The 22,846-nt window shown below is 39.3% G+C and overlaps 1 protein-coding gene across 9 annotated transcripts in view; it reads right to left on the bottom strand.

Annotated features, from left to right (window-relative positions):
* The window catches only part of large2 (LARGE xylosyl- and glucuronyltransferase 2), a 161,682-nt gene that overhangs the window by 26,875 nt on the left and 111,961 nt on the right, over nt 1-22,846 (bottom strand). For all 9 annotated transcript variants that reach the window (XR_009822165.1, XM_062029639.1, XM_062029689.1 and 6 more), the window contains 6 exons: nt 14,659-14,741; nt 10,226-10,349; nt 4,530-4,701; nt 3,420-3,524; nt 3,202-3,314; nt 1,676-1,801 (listed from right to left, as the gene is read on the bottom strand). Coding sequence is in view for 8 of the 9 variants with exons in the window: in XM_062029639.1 (XP_061885623.1) it covers nt 1,676-1,801; nt 3,202-3,314; nt 3,420-3,524; nt 4,530-4,701; nt 10,226-10,349; nt 14,659-14,741 (723 nt within the window). In the remaining variant the exon portion in view is untranslated. The remainder of the gene's footprint in view (nt 1-1,675; nt 1,802-3,201; nt 3,315-3,419; nt 3,525-4,529; nt 4,702-10,225; nt 10,350-14,658; nt 14,742-22,846) is intronic.

The following is a 22,846-nucleotide window of genomic DNA, read 5'->3' as shown; positions in this document are numbered from 1 at the left end:
ACACTCTCCCCAGTTGTCACCAACCTGGGAGTGAAAATGGACCCTCCCCTGAACTTTGAAGCCCACATCAACCATCTGTGCAAAACCTCTATCTTTCACCTCCGCAACATCTCAAGACTCCGCCCCTCACTCACCCCAGCCGACACTGAAAGACTCGTCCATGCCTTTATCTCCTCCAGGCTTGATTACTGCAACACACTTCTCGTCAGGGTCCCCAAAAAGAGCATCAAAAAGCTCCAGTACATTCAAAACAGCGCAGCGAGGATCCTGACGAGAGTGCGCAAGCATGATCATATCACACCTATTCTCAAATCACTCCACTGGCTCCCAATTTAAGATCAACCTGCTCACTCACCAATGCATCTACGGCAACACCCCCTCCTACCTCAAGGACCTAGTTTCCCCTCAATCCCCTACCTGCAACTTCCGCTCCTCAAACACTAATCTCCTCAAACCCATCACGACAAAGCTACAATCATCATGACTCCTTTTTCACCCTCGGCCTGTTCTGTAGATTGAGGAAATGTGATGCCATCCAGTTACTGGGGAGCCTCAACCGGGTAAAAAATGCACAAAGAAAGTGAGACATTATAGAAGTCTCAGGTCCAAAGCCATGACAAGTTGTTCTAAGGACAAGACAAGACAATTTTATCTTTAATGGCCGTGAGACGGCATCATTGGAGCGAACGCTGCTTGCGCCCTTTTCTGCTTGTGCCCTTTGCTGCTTGTTGAGGAGCTTCACATCTGTGTTTACATTACATTTGATTGCAGTGGAAAATATAAAATGTAGATTGTTATTTGAACTGCTTTATTAAGATGGAATAAAAGCATGGTAGAAAAAAAGACGGTAGCAAGGAAGTCTAAAGTCACTTTATTCTGAGACTTTCGTCAAAATATGTCAAGTCTTTTCTCATACCAATCACACGCGTCCGGCTTGACAATAATAGCGCTATTTTTCAAAATAACGAAAAATCATCTTACAATACGATCATGGTTTGTCAAATATAATTTGTAATTTTATTCTGTGACATTTCTACCAAAATAAATGTTTTCTGGCAGATTGAATATATACAGTATATATGTATGTATGACATTTTTCCGCAGTGAGAGCATTTTATTGTCACTTTATTGCATCATCCGTTTCTCCGTCAGTCTGGGTTCTGGCAAAGTTGCAATTATGTAATTTGGATGAGTGTGTTTGGGGCCATGTCAAGTCGACCAGGTGTGTGATTATCAGGAAACGTGTAGAAAGGATAAACTCAATACCAGCGCACACATGTTTTGCTTTATAGTGGGGACAAAAAAGCAAGTGTAAATAAGCAACCACACTGTCAAAAACAAGCCCAAAAAAATCCCATCCCGTTACTCACAAAATGTACAAGCACCTTTCGGGACAAAAAAAAAATGTTGGCTTAGAAAAACAGGACTTATCAACACAACCCACATAGGCAGCATGTTTGTCAGATCATGATGCAGCACCCCCAAAATCCAATCAGTTGGTTCTTATCTCGTTTTTAAATTTCCTGAAAGTTTCATCAAAATCCACCCATATTTTGAGCTATGTTGCTTTATAACTAACTATCCACACGTTTACGTAACCTCCCGGTAGAGGTTAATATTTGCGATAATTGTGACCTGAGGGGTTGGCTATGACTGAAACATAGTTGAAGCGTACCTTGAGGTCAGAAACATCAGTGTAGCAGAGTTCAGATCGTGTGTGATCAGACAGCTGAACGTTCCAGAAGCAGGGCAACTGATGGACCAAGACTGGGTTCTGCTTTATGAAGGCATTGAAGATGTCCTAAAAAGAATAAGAAGCTTTTACTTATTATTTTACTTTACCGTCAAACTGTGGCGATATGTCCACACCAACACAGTTATTTTTAAAATAATATTTGTGTGTGTTTTGGCATTTTGTGTAAAAATAAGGAGATTAAAACAGTTTTTGAGAAACTCAGACCATATAAATTAAGATTAAGATTAAAGTACCAATGATTGTCACACACACACTAGATGTGGCGAAATTTGTCCTCTGCATTTGTCCCATCCCCTTGGGGAGCAGTGGGCAGCAGCGGCGCCGCGCCCGGGAATCATTTTGGTGATTTAACCCCCAACTCCAACCCTTTGTTGCTGAGTGCCAAGCAGGGAGGTTATGGGTCCCATTTTTATAGTCTTTGGTATGACTCGGCTGGGATTTGAACTCCAACCTACCGATCTCAGGGCGGACACTAACCACTAGGCCACTGATGTTTTCAACACTGGAGTGGAAAAATATGTATTTTTAAAAATATCGGTGTTTGTGTTTGCCTGAAAACAGTGGAACATCAACTTATGAGTATTTTGAGATACGACTGTCTCTCGGCTTTCAGTTATACAGTAATTTAAGTTGCGAGCATACATTTTTGTTACTAGCCTCCCTCCCGCCAGGTGGCATAGCAAATGGGCCAAAATGAACCTTATAAGATCCTTCTCAAGCCATCTGGTAATAGCTTATAGCTAGAGATTGGCATAGCAATGTTAAAAAACATAGTTTACAAAGAGAGTAAGTGAGAAGGACAGTGCTGAGAAGAAGAAGACTATATTCATTAACTTGAATAGATAACTCATTAAAAACCTAATCAAGTGTGTAGCAGACTTGGCGGGGCATTTGGAGTGTGGCACTGCTAGTGTACCAAACTGAAGCAGGATCCAGCTTTTAAGACAGCCATATGCGTTTACTATCTAAAATGGAGAACAATTGTCCATGAAAATATGGAGAAGCTGCTGATGGTGTGTTTGACAGGGAAGCAGCTTCAGGAGATATTGTTGAAGTTTGCTCTCCTAAGTATAAACAACCAGCTTTTAGAGCGGCACTTCTTGCACCATGACAAAGCAGTCCAGGCATGGTGAGGGTGAACTGTCGCCGTATTGTACATTGGTATTACATTACTTCAGAAAACTACTGTAGTTGTTGGTATTACATTCTGTTGTATTGTTTTTCATACAGTATTTGTCTAAACAGTTAGTTTTTCTTTTTAAAAGACATGTCACATGTTGCAATTGTGGTGTGTTTTAATGAATTTCAATTGATTTCAATTATTTCACTCGGGGACACTGATTTGAGGTACATGTGTTTGAGTTACAAGCTTTGTCTTTAAACCAATTGAGCTCGTAAGTTGAGGTACCACTGTATGAGACATTATTTTTTCAGTTTGTTCTCACTTGATCCGCCAGCGATGTACTGAGCATGTTCATTAACTCTTTCTCTGCTGTCAGACGCCACATCTGCTCCCATTTGATTCGCCGCAATCTCTCCAAGTACAGGAGAATGACACCTAATGTTATAATATAAATATGACTTGAATTACTTTCATCATCTGCCAGTGTGCAGCATTGGAGATACATGCTGTACATACTGTCATCTCATGTCAGGATGCTACCTGTGTTGAAGCCTCGGCCAAGTGCAGGCCAGGGTTTGTGATTTTTCCACAGGTTTCCCAGGTACCAATCACTCTGGTTCTCCACCAGACCAATAACCTGTTTGTCTGGGAATAAACAAGGCCAACAATGAAGAACATCAGAATATCTATGGATCCAAACCAAGCATTTGTCACACAAAAAATATGACTGCTTCATCTTTTTTAATTCTGTCTGCACAACTTTTACAAATGATTACAACTCTTTAATATTAATAATCGTTTGCCTTGTCGACTAATCAAAAAAATAATCGCTGACTAGTCGACTATTAAAATAATCTTTAGTTGCAGCCCAAGTTACTGACCAATTAATTTGTGTTTCTTTCTGTAAGGTTGCCTTTCAATACGGCTAAAAATGGCTTCAAAACTGTACATATAGTCATTAGATAAAAATTACATTAAATATATATATTTTTTTGATAATTAAAAGGGCCATAAAATATGTATTTTTGTCATGAAATGACTATTAGTTTTAATGTAATTCATGGAGGATTTGCTTTAAAATATTTCATATTCTCACAATCAGTTATTTTGGTACAATACCAGGAAATCTGTTTTTTTTTTTTTTTTTTTTTTTTTTTTTAATAGTCAATGAATTGAGCTTGTAAGATGAGTTATCACTGTACTAATAATTCCTAAAGCTTTATAGTTGATTTCATCTTGAAGCCCAATACTATATGTTTTGGTTCCAAATACTCGTGACTTCAAGTTTTGTGTCGTTGTTCAATCACAGTGATCACAAAAAAGTAACAGCTACTAGTAGGCCTGTCTTGGAAAAATCAAAGATTTGAGATTGAATTCATGAGAATCTATTAGCGTGCCACATTTCTCTACAGGTAATATTGCATACAATTAAAACTAGTAATTATATTATTTGTTACTATAAAAAAAAGTAATGGCTTCTGTTACGCCGTTATTTAATGCACACTCAAAACCAAATGTTGCAGTATTGCCTGTGCCTTTTGATCAGTTTAAATTAACAAATCCTCTCAACTGAGAACATTTACATTCATTATTTCAACACTTTCTGTCGATACAAGTACTGTTCTATGTGTATAAAAGAAATTATCTTACCTGTGAACTTTCTGAAAACACCCCAGAGTTCAGCAATATCTGTGGCAAAGGTAATGTCTGTGTCCAGAACGATGATCTTCGACAGGTCAGGTGGAAGGGCTTTGGTTAGCGTCAGCTTCATCAGGCCGTATATACCTGAGTAATGCTTGTTTGGTATCCATGACACCTCCGACTGACACAAGACAAAAATGTTATTTGGTTGCTTTAGGTCCTCTGCCATACAGAACACTACACATTAGGGCAGACCTGGGCATTGTACGGCCCGCGGGCCGCATCCGGCCCTTTGCGCATCCCTGTCCGGCCCGCGTGAGGCCAATCATAAATTACAAAATAAATTTAAAAAAGTATCTATGTCGAGTGTGCAATACAACAGTGCTGCTTTTGTTTTGAAAAGCGTTATTTGTATTACTTCCGTGTGGACGTATGCGCGTGTGCGATTGTGAGTGAATTGAACGGCGCAATTACAAATTACAAAATAAAGTTTAAAAAACATCTATGTCGTGCGCGCAATACAACTGTGCTGCTTTTATTTTGAAATGTGTTATTTATGCCGTATGTCCGGAGGGAACCTGTGAGGGAAGGTGCATAGAGACAAGTGATGAGACGCTAAAAAAAGAAAAGTTGATGAGGAATGGCGTGTTTCCAACAAGAGATGGACTGCCAAGTATTTCTTTACATAAATTAATGGTAAAGCCGTGTGCTTAATGTGTGGTACACAGGTTGCTGTGTTTAAATATCATTTTAATCGCCACTACACGAAGAAACACGAGGGAAAATACCGGGATGTGTCTGATGAAGCGCGCGCAAGGGAGGCTGATGCGTTGATGGTAAAACTGCAAACCCAACAAGGACTTTGTGCCATATTTCACACCCCCAGAGATGCAGCCGTCAGGACAAGTTTCGTCATTTCTCACAAAAGCGCCAGAAAAAGTAAGGCGTTTTCTGACGGAGAGTTTATTAAGGAGTGCTTATTGGACTTTGTTGCGCTGATAATGCCCGGAGACAGGACTGTTTTTCGCTAACTTTGGATGAGAGCTCTGATGCAGTCAATTAAAGAGACAACCACAGGTAATGACTTGTTCACAGAGGTAAATGCGTGTTGGGACAAGCTGGCAGGTGTGACAATCCAATCCACTTTATTTATATAGCACATTTAAACAACAAAATGTTTCCAAAGTGCTGCACAACAATATTACAAACAATATTCAAATATTATCCTTAGCTCCACCAATGACTGAATAAAAAGAAAAAAACAATTACATATAAAACCAATATAAAAAACAATATAGAATAGATATGATTAAAAACTATTTTTAACAACAGATGGTTGTCCAAATCTGATGGGGAAAAATGTTGGATAATGCAGGATAAAGTGACCTTAAAAAGCAATCTGCTTTTGTATAAAGTTAAGTTAGGTTAAATGAAATTATTATTATTATTATTAATTATTATCATCATTATTATCTATCTTATGGTATATCAAAAATAATATTGAGCAAAATTTAATTGAAATATTGTCGTGTGGCCCTCCAGCAGTGCTCGGGTTGCTTATGCGGCCCCCGGTGAAAATTAATTGCCCACCCCTGCATTAGGGTGTGGCAATTGATAGAAAAGTAATCAAAACCGACATTTATTACTTTTAACCAACAGTGCTGCTATTTCGGTTCATTAAAATCTGCCCATTGCTTTTTGAGTTATGCTGCTAACTATACCTGTGTGTTTTATTTGTTTGTTTGTTTCTTTCAACAAGCAGCAAAAGGGTTCACTTTTTGTGTTATATAGCGGAATTAACTAAATAGAGTGAACCCTCTTGTAAATTATATACCCTCTTTGTCTCTGTGGGTGGAGGCAGGAGCACTAGCATACACACACATGTCGAGCCTAATAACATAAACGTAAGGTTACTTACTAGAAATGATATGGATTACCCCCAAATTCTAAAAACTTGCTCCATATGGGCAGATTTTTCTGGAAACTTTCAGAAACTAACAGACGGACAAACAAACCTCGGCGATTACATATACCTACTGGCAGAGATAATAAACATCTCTGTTACAGTATGAAGTGAAATAGAACATTAGCATGTAGGAAGTTTGAAACTGCTCTTGTAATGGATGGATCTCATTATAAGAGCATCAAATAAAGTACCAGTAAGAAAAGATAACTCACTGTATCGTTTCTAACACAGATTCAGGTATTCAACACAAAAATTTAAAGGCTACACCACACATTGGCAAACTACGACCTATTGAGATTTAAACTACAGCCCACACAACTTTTCCATATTATTTTTTTAAAACCCTTGAACATCTACGCTGTTGGTGGCAAACATTAAACCAATTATCAATTTACTGTAAGTTTATTAGGTACATTTGTAACAGTCTGTGTGATTCTTAATACACAAAAAAACAGTGAATAATTGGGTTGTGCATTTTTTTTATACAGCTAACACATTGACGTTAAAAAGATTTTAAAACTGTAAACATTGATATATATATATATATATTAGGGGTGTGGGAAAAAATGAATTCGAATTCGAATCGCGGTTCTCACGTTGTGCGATTCAGAATCGATTCTCTTTTTTTTTTAAATCTATTTTTTTTTGTATTTATTTATTTATTTTTTTTTTAAAAATTTTAATTAATCAATCCAACAAAACAATACACAGCAATACCATAACAATGCAATCCAATTCCAAAACCAAACCAGACCCAGCAACACTCAGAACTGCAATAAACAGAGCAATTGAGAGGAGACACAAACACGACACAGAACAAACCAAAAGTAGTGAAACAAAAATTAATATTATCAACAACAGTATCAATATTAGTTACAATTTCAACATAGCAGTGATTAAAAATCCCTCATTGACATTATCATTAGACATTTATAAAAATTAAAAAAAAGAACAATAGTGTCACAGTGGCTTACACTTGCATCGCATCTCATAAGCTTGACAACACACTGTGTCCAAAATTTTCACAAAGATAAAATAATTCATATTTTTGGTTCATTTAATAGTTAAAACAAATTTATATTATTGCAATCAGTTGATAAAACATTGTCCTTTACAATTATAAAAGCTTTTTACAAAAATCTACTACTCTGCTTGCATGTCAGCAGACTGGGGTAGATCCTGCTGAAATCCTATGTATTGAATGAATAGAGAATCGTTTTGAATCGGGAAAAAAATCGTTTTTGAATCGAGAATCGTGTTGAATTGAAAAAAATCGATTTTGAATCGAATCGTGACCCCAAGAATCGATATTGAATCAAATCGTGGGACACCCAAAGATTCACAGCCCTAATATATATCTATATATAGATATAGATATTTATCTATATATATATGCATATATATATACATACACATATATATATATATATATACACATATATATATATATACATATATATATATATATATATATATTTATATATATATATATATATATATATATATATATATATATATATATATATATATATATATATATATATATATATATATATATATATATATATATATATATATATATATATATATATACATATATGTATATATACTGTATATCTATATAGCTATATATAGATAAATATCTATATCTGTATATGAATATATATCTATAGATATATATATATATATCGATATATATAGATAAATATCTATAGATAGATATATATAGTACAGGACAAAAGTTTGGACACACCTTCTCATTCAATGCGTTTTCTTTATTTTCATGACTATTTACATTGTAGATTGTCACTGAAGGCATCAAAACTATGAATGAACACATGTGGAGTTATGTACTTAACAAAAAAAGGTGAACTAACTGAAAACATGTTTCATATTGTAGTTCTTACAACAACAACAACAAAAATATATATACACACATATATATATATACACACATATATATATATATATATATATATATATATATATATATATATATATATATATATATATATATATATATATATATATATATATATATATATATATATATATATATATATATATCCATCCATCCATTTTCTACCGCTTGTCCCATCCATCCATCCATCCATCTATCCATCCATTTTCTACCGCTTGTCCCGTTCGGGGTAATATATATTTAAATCTGGACTTCAAACTTGATTTTGCTTCTCCTAAATCTTGCTCAATGTTAAACGGGTATCTGTGTTTTTTTATTGCAGCAACAGTAGATAAATCCATCTCACATAGAGAGAATGTTGCAAAGGGTAGAAGGCTGGCGTCAAACACACACCTCTTTCCTCATTTCCTCATCCCTATAAATCCAAAGGCAATGTATGCTTTGTTGTACTGTACTTCCAGGTCTTTTTATTCTGGTTATCGGCACTTGTTTTCCTTGCTCCTGAAGACTCCTCCTTTTTCCTTTTCATTTGTAACAAACTTCTGCATCTTTCCACCACTGTTGGCTCTGTGCAAATGTGTTCCTGTGTACTTACTACTTCTACTGAGTAGAACAGTTGATTAGATTTAGCACTGCTGCCAGCTAGCTGCAGGATTTTGTATTGGTCTAACATAAATAATAGAGTGTAGATACAAATGATTAATTTCTCCCCTGCTGCTTCTCTGACACCTCTATGCAACCCCGCATTGGGTCCTGACCCACTCTTTGCCTGTTCCCAGGTGACTGACGGTGGTGTGTGTGTTTTTGCAGTGGCTCCTTGTTCACCGGCTGTAGTCCTGTGAGTACCTTGTTGATAGCTGGCATGACTATTTCATTGTAAGCCGGTTTTGTTTACTTAATGTTGTGAGCAAAATTCTTGGTTTGAATGATGCCGTTCACAAAGATACTGACTCTAGCGTGCATTTAAAGTTGATTTAATAAGACTGGTTCTCTCTTTAAACAGATGCAATGGAATAATACTGACTTTTTTGGGATACTGTAGAGTGGTATAGAGTATAACAAAGCGATATGACATATAATAAAGCTAAAAACATTTATAACCCGGGATTTCCACTGGATGCGAAACGGCTGCTAAACGTCTCCGCCACAAAACATTTCCGTCGTTCGCCATCCGTCAATCCCCATGATGCACACTGTTGCGGCTCCGCCGGGCAACGAAATAGTGCAGAGTTTTACGAGATTTCATGAATCTGTCCAAAATCACGTGATAAGGGGAGTTGTAATAAGGCAACTACAAACATTTTATTCTGTCCTTCCAAAGGAGCAGAAGCAAATTAACTTGGTCCTGCCCATTTGAGAAACGTAACGGCGTCTGTGACGGCACTGACTTGACTTGTGTAAAGTAAAACTATAGTTCATTTTGTGTGGCTGACATCCTGTCCCACACGAGCAGATTTTAGCAAAATTGATCCACCAGCAAAAACATAAGCTCTGCATATATTTAGCACATAGCTGTGGCGTGACGCCGCTATTCACAGAGGGTCCGCCATTCCGCATCCAGTAGAAGTCTTGTGTGACCTGTCGTCTGCTCTGTTTACTCACTTGACGCAAGTGAATGCAGGTCCTACAATACATCCTGTTACATAGTCACACGGTCATACCCAGACCTATGCGACCAGTGCCCTCCCCCACCCTGTAGACACAATCCACGCACACATTGCTCGTTAAAAAACAATTATGTATCCTAGAGCATCTTTAGACATCAGCTTTCTTAACGGGGGGTTGAGGTATCAGGTTAAGTGCTTAATCGGTTCTTACCTTGAGTTTATCTGCATCGTAGAAACTAACTTGCAAAGAAGGGACCATCCATGACTGAAATAGAGAACTCAGAATTTGGTTGGCCACAGCATCGGTGATAAAATGGAAGTGAAGAGGGTTTCTCCTAGAAAATTGAGACAAAAGAAACAATCCCTGATCACATCTAAATATTATTCAGTTTGCACAAAATAAAAAAACAAACTAGTTAACACAAAAGAAATAGCGTTTCTAACGTCAAACTATGTTCTGTAAATATTTTACAATTGGTTTTAAAGTTGTGAATACCTGTTTAAGGATTATAAAACCTGTGGACTTACTGGAGTGCACACAGTATGCACTCCATGGTCCATAGCAACACCCGGAGCTGAAGAACACCTACGCAGGGATGCTTTTCATTGATCTTGGGTCGGCTCTTAAAACAATCCGGCCTTAAAGACTCCGTATCAAAATACAGTACACGACTTTGGACTAACCAATAAATTTGATTGTGGACTTTTAACAATCGCACACAGTTTGTGAGAGTTGGTGGGCACACTTCCTCCACCCTTTCTATTAACGCCAAAGGTATGTGCACAGCTATCAAACTCTTTACACGCCCAACACTCTTTTCACACATGACTGCTGTGCCATTTTTTCTTCAAATTTGGTTGTCAACTTTGCTGACGACACTACAGTGATCAGACTCATCGGCAGCAATGATGAAACAGCATGGAGAACTGAAGCACAGTAACTGGACTCATGGGGCATTGACAGTGTGGTGAGTCAGAGTACTACAGCAACTCTCAGTAGGATTTTTCTGTATTTATCATCCGATTAGGAAGAATAATGATGTCACACGTACATTAAATATGTTTTACACTGTAGAAAATGGGAAGTCATGGTGTAAAAATGTTTCTGCAAACATTATATTGGCGACATGCTGACAAAAACAACAGCCAGTAAGCCACGCTCTTTGCCTCTCAGCCTCATCTTAGCAGGCAGGATAGCCGATCAGCAGTGGACCAGGCAGACTTATATTGGGTTACGCTCTTTATTTGATGAGGAAATGTGCACATTTTGAGATTTTTACTTCAGAAAAACAGATTGTAATCATAGAAGAAATACATTTATAAGAAAACTTAATGGTCAAATATAAATATTTTATTTTATGTTTTTATTAGTCTTTTTTTACTTTAAATATTTGCCTCCCCTGACTGCATGTCCCTTGTGCAATCAATAACTTGATCCTAAAGATCAAGAAGACCAAGGAAAATATAGTGTACTTTTGCAAAACTGGACACCGTAACCACCCTTTACTGTCTATTGGCAGAGAGGAGGTGGAAAGGATGAAAAACTTTTTGGGGTGTGACGATGACAGTGGACGTGTCCTGGGGCATAAACACCACCACGACAGATGGAAAGCGCCAACATCGCCTACACTGCCTAAGGAAGCTAAAGACATAAGATGGCAAGATGGCGTCTCTTTGATGTGTATTTTTTCCTTTTCTGTTTTTTGAAATGACGACTGTTTGGTAGTGGCCACTCTCTTCTCGAGCTTAGACAATTCCTCCAGAGTACAGGGCGAGAGAGAAACGGGATCTCGATTCTTCCGTACAACATCCTTTGTGATCAGTATCACCCCGTTTATCACCTCTTCCACCAGCTGTCCTCAGGTAGAACATACAAGTCTATGCTTGCCAGAAAAACCAGACTGGCCAACAGCTACAGAGATGTGACGTTTGCTAATGAATCGTGTCTTTTGAACGGTTGTTTCTTTCTGCAACGATTTGCAGTTGCAGGCCCTCGATTTGGGAGCCATTTGTATATACCGTAATTTCCGGACTATAAGCCGCACCTGACTATAAGCCGCACCAGCTAAATTTAGGGGAACATACAGATTGCTCCATATATAAGCCGCACCCGACTATAAGCCGCAGGGTTTTGATGTGTAATTACCGTAGTATATAGGGGTTCCTGCTACCACGGAGGGGATTGTCGGGACAGAGATGACTGTTTGGGAACGCAAAGCGTCCCATTTATTAACAATAAATCTTTCAATCATTCAATCAAACTTTCACATCTTTGACATGGCGAACAGCATTCGTGCAGAGTACAAATAATACAACGGTGCAAAGTAATACAAAGTGCTCACCTGTACGTTATCAAAATAACCAGCCTACCGGTATATGAAAAGTCAGTCTTTAATCATTGTGTCATCGTCTTCCTCCTGCGTACTAAAACCACCGAAATCCTCTTCGTCGGTGTCGGAGAAGAACAGGCCGTAAATAAGCCGCACCCTTGTATAAGCCGCAGGGACCAGAACGAGGGGAAAAAGTAGCGGCTTATAGTCCGGAAATTACGGTAATTATGTTTTTTATCAGAGATCGACTGATTATCGGTCAGGCCGATAATTGGCGTTGATATTTGGCATTTTGACATATATCCGCATCGGCCTCTTTTATTTTATCAATATCAGTCTTTTTTTTACAAATACAACAGAACTACATCAGCAGATAGAATGTATACCAATATGATACCAGTATTTAGTATTTAAAAAGATAGATGATGAGGGAAGTAGATAGTTATAACCACTGCTCAAGCAGAATACCCTTTTTTTTCACTGCAGGGCTCACACGACTATGCCCACCCCTCCCTTTCTCTTCCTCGAACACTGTTGGTCGCTTGCTCTTGGTATAGCTCTTCCACTTAGCTTTCAAAACTTCCATTTTTTTTGCTTGGAAAACCAGTTTTTTTTTTCCTTCTTTACCGGTTCCGTTTTGTTTGTTTTTGCTACTGCAAGATCTGCCTCAGTCCACAGCATTTGGAGCGTGGGCTCATTAAAGGAGCGCAGGAAGTTTCACGTGACGTGATTCCATTAAATAACAATGCTACAGAGTTGGATAGACATGAAAATTACAGAAAAGATCTGTCAAAAATCCAGACTTGTATCTTGACAAATAGGAGATGTGTTATATAAGTAAAGAGGAAGCATTCTCAGACGCTCTTAAGCACCAAGGAAGAAATTATATGTTAGCCAGCTTGAAAAACGTCTCGCCTAAATTGTTTTTATTTAAATGTTTGCAACATTTCAGAGTTCCTCAAGAGGAAACTTTACAATTGAGTAAATGGCAAGTTATTGTAATGTAGAAAAATCCCGTATTTTTACCACTTTTATGAAGAGATTTCCCATATTTTCAAATGCAAATGTTGATGCTCTTTTGACCTGCAGCATTAGACTTAAGTAATAAGTGATGGTGTTTGGTGCTAAATTAACAACAATATTGCACCACATTATGTTGCTAATGGTCCGACGTTTCCTCAAAAATAATGTTGGAAAAAACTAATTAAAGCCTTGTCCGCTGTTTACTGAGGTAAACTATTCATGTTTAAATACCTTATACTTCAAATGAATATTGGTTATTGGCCTCCTTGACTACTAACAATCGGTATTGACTATGAAAAAAACATCAGTCAATCTCTAGTTTTTATGAGCGTCAACAATTGCCAACGCATACGAGCAACTGGACTGGACTGGACTACAACGTGAGTCAGAATCATAGGAAACAAATTCACTTTTGGATTCACTTCTTTGGTTCATTGTTCTGATGAGGATATGTAAAATAGTTCAAGCGAAAACACGCCAGGTACAGCAGTACAATTTGGAATTTACATTTTTAATATGTCCTAATTGCTATTCCAGTTTTGTTTATACTTTTTTATATTTTGAATTTTTACTTATTTCTGTATTTTTTTTTGTATTGTCAAAATGTTTTTGTGTTACAACATTTTTTAGGTGAGGCAAAATTAAAAAATAGTGACGTCACTGTCAAAGTATGGGGATATGGCACCACCGTAAGAATTTTTTACAATGACAAGACAAAAAAATAAATAAAACTATAGTCAATATTTCTAAATAAATCCCACAAATAGAGTGACATAAAAATACTGTATAACAACTAGCTAGTCTTTTTAACGGATCCTTGAAAGGAACGGTTCTTTTTAGATCCGGCTCCCTTCCAAGAACCATAAATCCCTTCACTACAACAGACTGTATCCCCAGGCTGTCAGACTGCTGAACACCTACCCAACCTCTCTCTTCCCCATCCATGAACACACCTACCACCACTACAGTAAGTATGGACGGAGTTTGCATCGTTGCAACTCTAACAGCGTACTGTATAATTGCATGTCTCAGCTTTTTGATCTGCCCTTTACATGCATGGTCCTGTTTTATTAGTGCCCACACTTGACTGCTTTAAAGTCTTTTTTGATTAAACAAGGGTATTGATGGGTTTTGTGGTACTGATTGCACCACTTGATGCACTTTTATTACATCACAGCTCTAATGAACACTTGACAGATAAGGGGACAAAAAACAACAAAACATTTTTAGAGACTCGTTATTTCTTTCTTTCTGTCTTTAAAAAAAAAGGAATGTTGCTCAACTGTCTCACCTGTGAAAGAGGACAGATTTGACAAGTGTGACCACATCTCTACTGGCGTTGTGTCCAGCACAAACACAGGCGATGTGTATCATCTGTGGAAACATAAGACTGTAAATGTCACTGCTAGCCTGCAAATATTGTATAATTTTAGAATCATGTGTAATTAGGGTTTAGCAATAAACTGGGATTAGCATTTGAGAATCATTAACAAACTGTACAACAAACGTAAGGAGAACAAACATAAATGGCATTAGTCATATGTTATTTATTTGCACTTCAACGAAACATGGTCACCTGTTTTTGGTCCAATGGATTTAACTGAAATTCATCAGGAAAAAGTGACAGGAAAACGTAATGACAGGAAGTTTTTAGTATCATAGGGAAAATAACATCAAATGTATCAACATAAAAGTGGTGTTGGAAATTTAATTATATGTGGCATTAAAGAAAACCTCTAGTCAGCACACTGCTGCATATCCAGAGGATCCGGATCTTCACTTGCCTGACTTGTGATTGGACAACTATCTTTGTCTTTGGTGCAGCAGCTATATAATCGATAAGGTACCAGAGCTTGAAGTGAGGATGTGTCCATGACATTTCTAGTTTGTTCTTCTGCCGGAAAGTCTAAGTCAGGTTATGTTTTGTACACTATGACAGACAATTATAATAATAGTAATATGGAATTGTATTTATAACGCACTTTACATTTTCGACAAATCTCAAATTGCAACGGTGGGTACATACTATTAAAAAACAGTTTAAAAGTATAAAAACAAGAAGGTGAGTCGTAAAATATTGCGTGCTAAGGAGGGGAATGCTCTGTTGAAAAGGAAGGTTTTAAGTTGTTTTTGAAGGATTCAACTGTCTGTGGTAGTGATGGGTCCGGCAACACAGATGCATCGGCGCATGCGTTGAGCTCATAGAGCGATACACTGTGTCGGTGCGCGTACCGCTTTTAGAAAGTCATGAGCTGCTTTGGTCACGTGACTGATACACGAACTGTATCGCACTGTGAGCAACGTTCCCTCTAAGGTGCGCGCCTGCGCAATTGCGCACTGCTCAAGCGTCCTCTGCGCACACTGTGCGCCGCACAGCAAATATATGCCGCGCAGCAAATCAAACCCATCTGAATTCTAAACAAAATAAACACATTTATTCTGTGTTATTTTGAAATGCAACTTTGAGTGACCGTGACAACAAGCAGCCCTAACGGTGTTCGTCAACAACACGCATACCACTAAGCCACTGGTGCGTTTATGGCCACACAAAAAGTTGGACAACTCAAACACCACACAAAGTTACACTATGACTCCTCAGTCATACGTGTGCTTTTTTTCTGTCATTTATTATTAATGTTAATTTATTGATATTAATCATGGAATGCTGTTACTAGAGAAAGTTGAAGGAATGACGGCGTGGCGAAGTTGGTAGAGTGTCCGTGCCAGCAATCGGAGAGTTGCTAGTTACTGGGGTTCAATCCCCACCTTCTACCATCCTAGTCACGATACATGTTCACATTATTTATTGACTGTATCTAAAAAAGATAAAAATAAATTTTTATTTAAATTAAGATATGAAATCATCCTAAATGAAATACAAAGACTTGGTTTATATTATTGTATATACTAGGTCAGACCTGGGCATTCTACGGCCCGCGGGCCACATCCGGCCCTTTGTGCGTCCCTGTCCGGCCCGCGTGAGGCCAATCATAAATTACAAAATACATTTTAAAAAGTATCTATGTCGAGTGTGCAATACAACGGCGCTGCTTTTGTTTTGAAAACCGTTATTTGTATTACTTCCGTGTGGACGTATGCGCGTGTGTGATTGTGGGTGAATGTGAACAGCGGCAATCACAAATTACAAAATACATTTTAAAAAACATCTATGTTGTGCGTGCAATACGACTGTGCTGCTTTTATTTTGAAAATTGTTATTTATGGACGTATGTCCGTGTGTAACCTGTGAGTGAAGGTGCACAGCGACAAGTGATGCCCGGTTACCCCCAAGATGTCAGCTCATGCTAAAAAAAGAAAAGTTGATGACGAATGCCGTTTTTCCAACAAGACATGGACTGCCAAGTATTTCTTTACAGAAATTAAAGGTAAAGCCGTGTGCTTAATGTGTGGTACACAGGTTGCTGTGTTTAAAGAATATAATTTGAATCGCCACTACACGACGAAGCACGAGGAAAAATACCGTAATCTGTCTGATGAAGAGCACGCAAGAGAGGCTGATGCGTTGATGGTAAAACTGCAAACCCAACAAGGACTTGCCAAATTTCACACCCCCAGAGATGCAGCCGTCAGGACAAGTTTCGCCATTTCTCACAAAATCGCCAGAAAAAGTAAGGCGTTTTCTGACGGAGAGTTTATTAAGCAGACTCTGTTGCGCTGATATGCCCAGAGAAGAGGGGCGCATTTGAGAATGTGTCACTCTCCCGACACACTGTAACGAGGCGGGTTGAGACCATCGCTGGAAACGTTGACTTATTTTCACTGGCTTTGGATGAGAGCTGCGATGTACGTGACACCGCCCAGCTGCTCATCTTCTTACGTGGGATAACTGCAGACTTTCAAATCACGGAGGAGCTGGCAGCCATGCAGTCAATTAAAGGGACAATCACAGGTAATGACTTGTTCACATAGGTAAATGCGTGTTTGGACATGTTAGGACTAAAATGGGACAAGCTGGCAGGTGTGACAACAGATGGTTGTCCAAATCTGATGGGGAAAAATGTTGGACTTTTAAAGAGGATGCAGGATAAAGTGACAGAAATTAACCCTGTGCAGAAATGGAAATGTTTGCATTGTATTATACATCAGGAAGTGTTGTGTAAGACAGTGTTGAAAATAAAACCATCAAAAGCAATCTGATTTTGTATAAAGTTAAGTTAGGTTAAATGGAATTATTATTATTATTATCAATTATTATTATTATTATTATTATTATTATTAATATTGTTTATCTTACGGTATATCAAAAATACTATTGAAATATTGTCGATGTGGCCCTCCAGCAGTGCTCGGGTTGCTCATGCGGCCCCCGGTAAAAAATTAATTGCCCACCTCTGTACTAGGTCATAAAATCAGTGTCAGTTGAGTCGGTCCATAGGTTGCCTGTAGGGATTTTTAATGTCCAACAGATGTCAGTATTTAGTGACACAGTATCGACACAGTATCAATACAGATTTGCAATGTGTCAAAACGCTTCATGACGCCTCATCAACCCATCACTAGTCTGTGGGTTACAAATGCATTCAGGAGAATGTTCCGGAGGCTGGATGTAGATGAGCAGAAGGCATGGTCCCCAATCGTGCAAAGCTTGGTGTAGGGTGTGAGGAGGCACGTTGAATTGCTGGGCAGGAGGTGTCTGGAGCTGGTTTTGGGGGATTAAAAGTTATTTCAGATCATCATCATCATCACCCTGGGGGCCGGGGCGCACTTGAATACATGCCGCAACACTTCGTGGTTCGCCATGACTACGGACAGGTCCTGTTTCTCGAGCCTTCCATCTCTTGATAGTACATCTAGGAAGGTGAGACCTCTGTAGCGGACTGGGCTACTAGGTTTCCACAGCAGTAGTGGCTGAACGAGTTCCCCAGTGGCTCGATAGCAGTGCCCAGTCAACGAGAGCCTTCGCTTTGCTACCTTCTGAGATAGTGGCATAATATATCCGTGTATACGCTCTAAGGTAGCATGCTCGGACCAGTGAATGTTTTGGACGTGTCTGGGCAAGTTGGTGTAAACTACGTCCATGCGCTTCTGTTGTTGTGTGGTGAGAGTCCACATTTCTGCACCACAGAGGAGAATAGGCTCTATCAGCGTTCTAAAGATGTGAATTTTCGTTTCATTACCGATGGTCGAGTGCCATAACTTATGCAGCTTATTGCAGGCTGTCCATGGTGAGGCTTTGCGGGACTTCATATCTTTTGCGGCATCTATTATGTAAGACCCAAGACACTTGAAGCCGGTTACTTGGTTTATACTGTTCCCAAAAGATGACAAAAGGCAGCAATTTGGAACTCACAAGATTACTTCAGTCTTGCTTTCATTGCAATGGAGTCCTATTAGGCAAGCGGCATTTTCCAGTGAGTGGAGAAGGGATTTAGGATTTGTGACAAGATCAGAGACCAGAGCGATGTCATCTGCAAAATCAAGGTCAGTAGGGTGTGTGGCAAGTTGCCTTCTGCTGCGTCTCGAGTGGAGCTGTAGGCCTTTGTGGTTAATTGTGTCCAGAGAGAGGCGCAGAACACCCCCCACCCCACCCCCATTGTTTACCTGTATCTCACCTTTTTTGTAAGGGGCGCCGGAAGTTGGCAGACCCGTCAGCGATCCTGTTTTGTCTCCCTGTAATGTTTGTCTGATCTTGAATGGGATTGTGCTGAAATTTTTAATTTCCCCTCAGGGATTAATAAAGTATTTCTGATTCTGATTCTGATATAATGATAAACAAGAAAGTAGCTAGTGTGTCCCCTTGTAAAACTCCCGCCTCAACTTGGAAAAACGCGGTTTTACCATCAGCTGTAATAACTGTAGCCTAAGTGTTGGCATAGAGTGTTTTAATGGTTGTGGGATGCCGTAGAGGGGGCGGATGTTGACCATGGCTTCCAGATTGATAGAGTCGAATGCTTTCCGAAAATCCACAAAGAAGATTGTGAATTGCTTGTCGAGCTTTTTCATTTCTTCAGTAATGCGACGTAGAGCCAAAATGTATGAGATGGTAGCTCGGCCCCTTCTAAAGTAATTCTTCTTCTAGACCCTATCTTTCAGATAGGATGAGGCGTTGCCTCATGAAAAGGAGGGAGATTTTATATTGGATTCTGTATTGTGTGGGGAGCCAGTAAAGGTATTTCAGGATTAGAGTAATGTGTTTAAAATTACGCAGTCTTATCAGGATCTTAGCTGCACTGTTTTGTACATATTGAAGCTTTTGAAGGCTCTTGCTTAGGATACCGATGAGAAGTGTGTTGCAGTAGTCCAGCCTGGAGGAGACAAAGGCGTGGATGAGTTTCTCTGCATCCTGAATGGTGAGAAATTTGCAATATTTCTGAGATGGAAATAGGAGCTCATGTAGAGTTGTTTGATGTGGGAGTCAAAGGTGAGATGTGGATCAAATATGACACCTAGGTTGGTGATCAGAGGGGAAAGTGAGATGTTTTGGCAGGAGAAGAAGATACCAGTGATGGGGGGTGACTGGACCTGATTTGGGGTGCCGACTAATTTGGTTTCAGTTTTTGAGCTGAGTTGTAGAACGTTTTGGCTCATCAATGTCTTTATCTTCCCCAGGAAAGCAATGAGTGTGGGGGGGAATGGTGAGGGATTAGAGCTAGAGGTAGAGGGGTCCATTTTCCGGTAGAGTTGAGTTGTGTATAATCTGCATCGCAGTGGAAGGTAATTCCATGACTGCGTATAATGTGACCAAGAATAGTGTAATAGAGTTGGGCCGAGGACTGATCCCTGGGGGCCTCCCCAGGTGGAATAATGGATTGTGCTTTTCCGTGGTAGGATCTGAACCATTCCAGGGTAGGACCAGACAGACCAGCAGTGAGGTGTAGACACTGGAGCAGGATGTGATGGTCAACTGTATCGAATGCAGTGGTCAATTCGAGGAGAATGAGAAGGAAAGGGGAAACATTATCTGCAGCCAGAAGTCGGTCGTGTAGGCCAGTGGTCCCCAACCACCGGGCCGCGGCCCGGTACCGGTCCGTGGATTGATTGGTACCGGGCCACAGAAGGGAAAAAAATAATAATAATTTAAAAAAAAAAACGTTTTATTTTTTATTTTTATTAAATCAACATAAAAAACACAAGACACACTTACAATTAGTGCACCTACATTATATATCAATATAGATCAATACAGTCTGCAGGGATACAGTCCGTAAGCACACATGATTGTATTTTTTTATGACAAAAAAATAAAAATAAAATAAAATACATTTCTCATAATCTTCGCGAAGAAACGAGGTGGAACGGGGGGTACAAGCGCTTTTCGTGTCCTCCTCACCAGTTCCAGGTCCTAAAAGGCTGTCAATGTGTCCCAACTATTTGGATTATGTTCTCAGCCATCTACTTCCCATGATTTATGATCTACAATAAACTTATAGGAAGCAAGGAAACGAGGAAACAGCAGACCACTCGATGATGTAAACATAGGCACACAAGCTTGTGATCACGGCGCCGCTGTAAATAGTTTGACTGCGTTAGTACTTATAATAACAATATCACTAATACTTGGTTAATATGCATGCCACGAAATGTAAATTAGGTATTGTTGGCACTTTTTGAATAGTTATTTATCGTTTTTTATGGGCGGAATAGTGGAGCTCCCTTTAGCTCAACTGTAAGCGGACTTTTATTCATGTTGATTTAATATTTAGAATGTTTTAAAAAAAAATCATCCATCGACATGTCTTTCATATGATTGTGAACGATAGGAAAATTCCAAAAAAAGGGCAGTTCCCCTTTAAGGGTGCGTGGGTGTCCAGGGTGAATGGTTGTAAAATTCAACTGATTCAGTAACAGATGAAGTAGTCCATTTGGATGCTGCTTCTGCTTGCTACTTCAGCTACTGCGCTGGTTAACACCTTCTAAAGGAGGTGAAAAGTGGAGCCAAATGCACATGTCTCCTCAGCCGTTACTTAGACTTACTGCTGTGGTGTAGCTCCATCTATGGGCAATCGTGAATGGCCTCAACAGAATACCAGGTGGAAGATTGCAATAGTAACAAGCAACACAATGGCTAGAAAAGCGAAAGAGGGCTGCACCAAAGACAGATCCTCAGTTGTCTAAGTCTCCATGCCACTAGACTCTGGTCCGTTAGTTGTCAAGAAGGATGACCGTGCACAAGTCTCATCACTTTAAAAGATTACGTCATACACCCCAAGTTGTTTTAGTTTTCTTCTTGTAAACTGATTTTCTCCGTGTGAGCTGTCAATAAGGACTTTAAGCTTTCGCCTGTTGTCGCTGTCTCAGCCTCAAGGGTCCAACCTATCTTTTTCTACATCTCCGTCTTTTTGATAAAGATGGTGCAGTGGATGGCTGCCACGGTACTGTGCTCTCTTGTAGTTGTTGGGTTTTCTTTATTCCTGCGGTATTCTGCTGCCATCCTCTGGTTTCTTTGACTAGAGACGAACTACTAATTGGACAATTTTCAGCCAAACTGTTTTCCCCGGTTCTTATTAAACCAAAGAATTACGCAGAGATTCTCACTGGATGAGCACCAGCTCTCTATGGAGTTTCCGCTCTTCAGAGCAGACCGCGTAAAAGACCTCTCAGGGAGGACAAAGGGATGAGGAATATGCTTCTATATAAATGAAGGTTGATGCACAGATGGCATAGTGTTGAAGGAGACATGTAACCCACATCTGGATAGTTTTTTATAAACTGTATACCGATTTAGTTATTTTCGTGTAGTATGGTCTGTGTTTACATACCACCTCAGGCCTGCGTAACAGAAGCGTTACAGCCCCTGGCTGACCATATTGCAGACGTGGAGAAAAAACATCCTGACTCCCTGCTCATAATTCTGGGGGATTTTAACAGAGCAAATTTCTGTTTTTGCACAAACAGTAACAACAAGCCCTGGTTTACACCTCAGTTTAGGAAGCTGCTTCAGGCTCAGATGGACACCAACAGGAGTGGGGACGGGGTCCTGTTCAAGCAGGCCAGGAACAAATTGCCAAAGGAGATCAGGGTAGCTAAAAGGAGTGACACTGAGGTTGCCTCTACACTAAGACAGCTAATGTTATACAGGATATAACCCGCCTAACCGTATCCCTGTCCACGCACACACAATGCCATCGTTTAAGCTTTGGTTTAAGACTCCCACCCCCCTCCGTCCGTGGGCGCAACGCAACCAAATAGGCATGCGCGGAAAATGGCAGACGCACATATATTACGTCATAGTCACCTCTGACCTGGAAGTGTATCCTTACCTGGCAGATAAACATGAAGAGATGCAAGCAAGATGTTCATTTCGATTTCTTATCTGCGACTTGTTGTGCGAAGATACCGAAAATGGCTTTGAGTGTAACCAAGAAGAGGGATTTCTTTGTCTGTACCTAGACATTGAGTAATCGCTCGACTTACATCTCGCACAATAACTGATACAGTCTGCTTTGCCAGTCCAAATGCATTCACTGTTTTCCAAAGTTTTCCCTCATCGGCCAAGTAATACAAAGTACACGCTACCT

This window comes from Entelurus aequoreus, linkage group LG02, assembly GCF_033978785.1.
Source record: "Entelurus aequoreus isolate RoL-2023_Sb linkage group LG02, RoL_Eaeq_v1.1, whole genome shotgun sequence".
Lineage (NCBI taxonomy): Eukaryota > Metazoa > Chordata > Actinopteri > Syngnathiformes > Syngnathidae > Entelurus > Entelurus aequoreus.
Note: the sequence above shows the minus strand (reverse complement) of the source record. Positions and strands in the feature narration are given on the sequence as shown.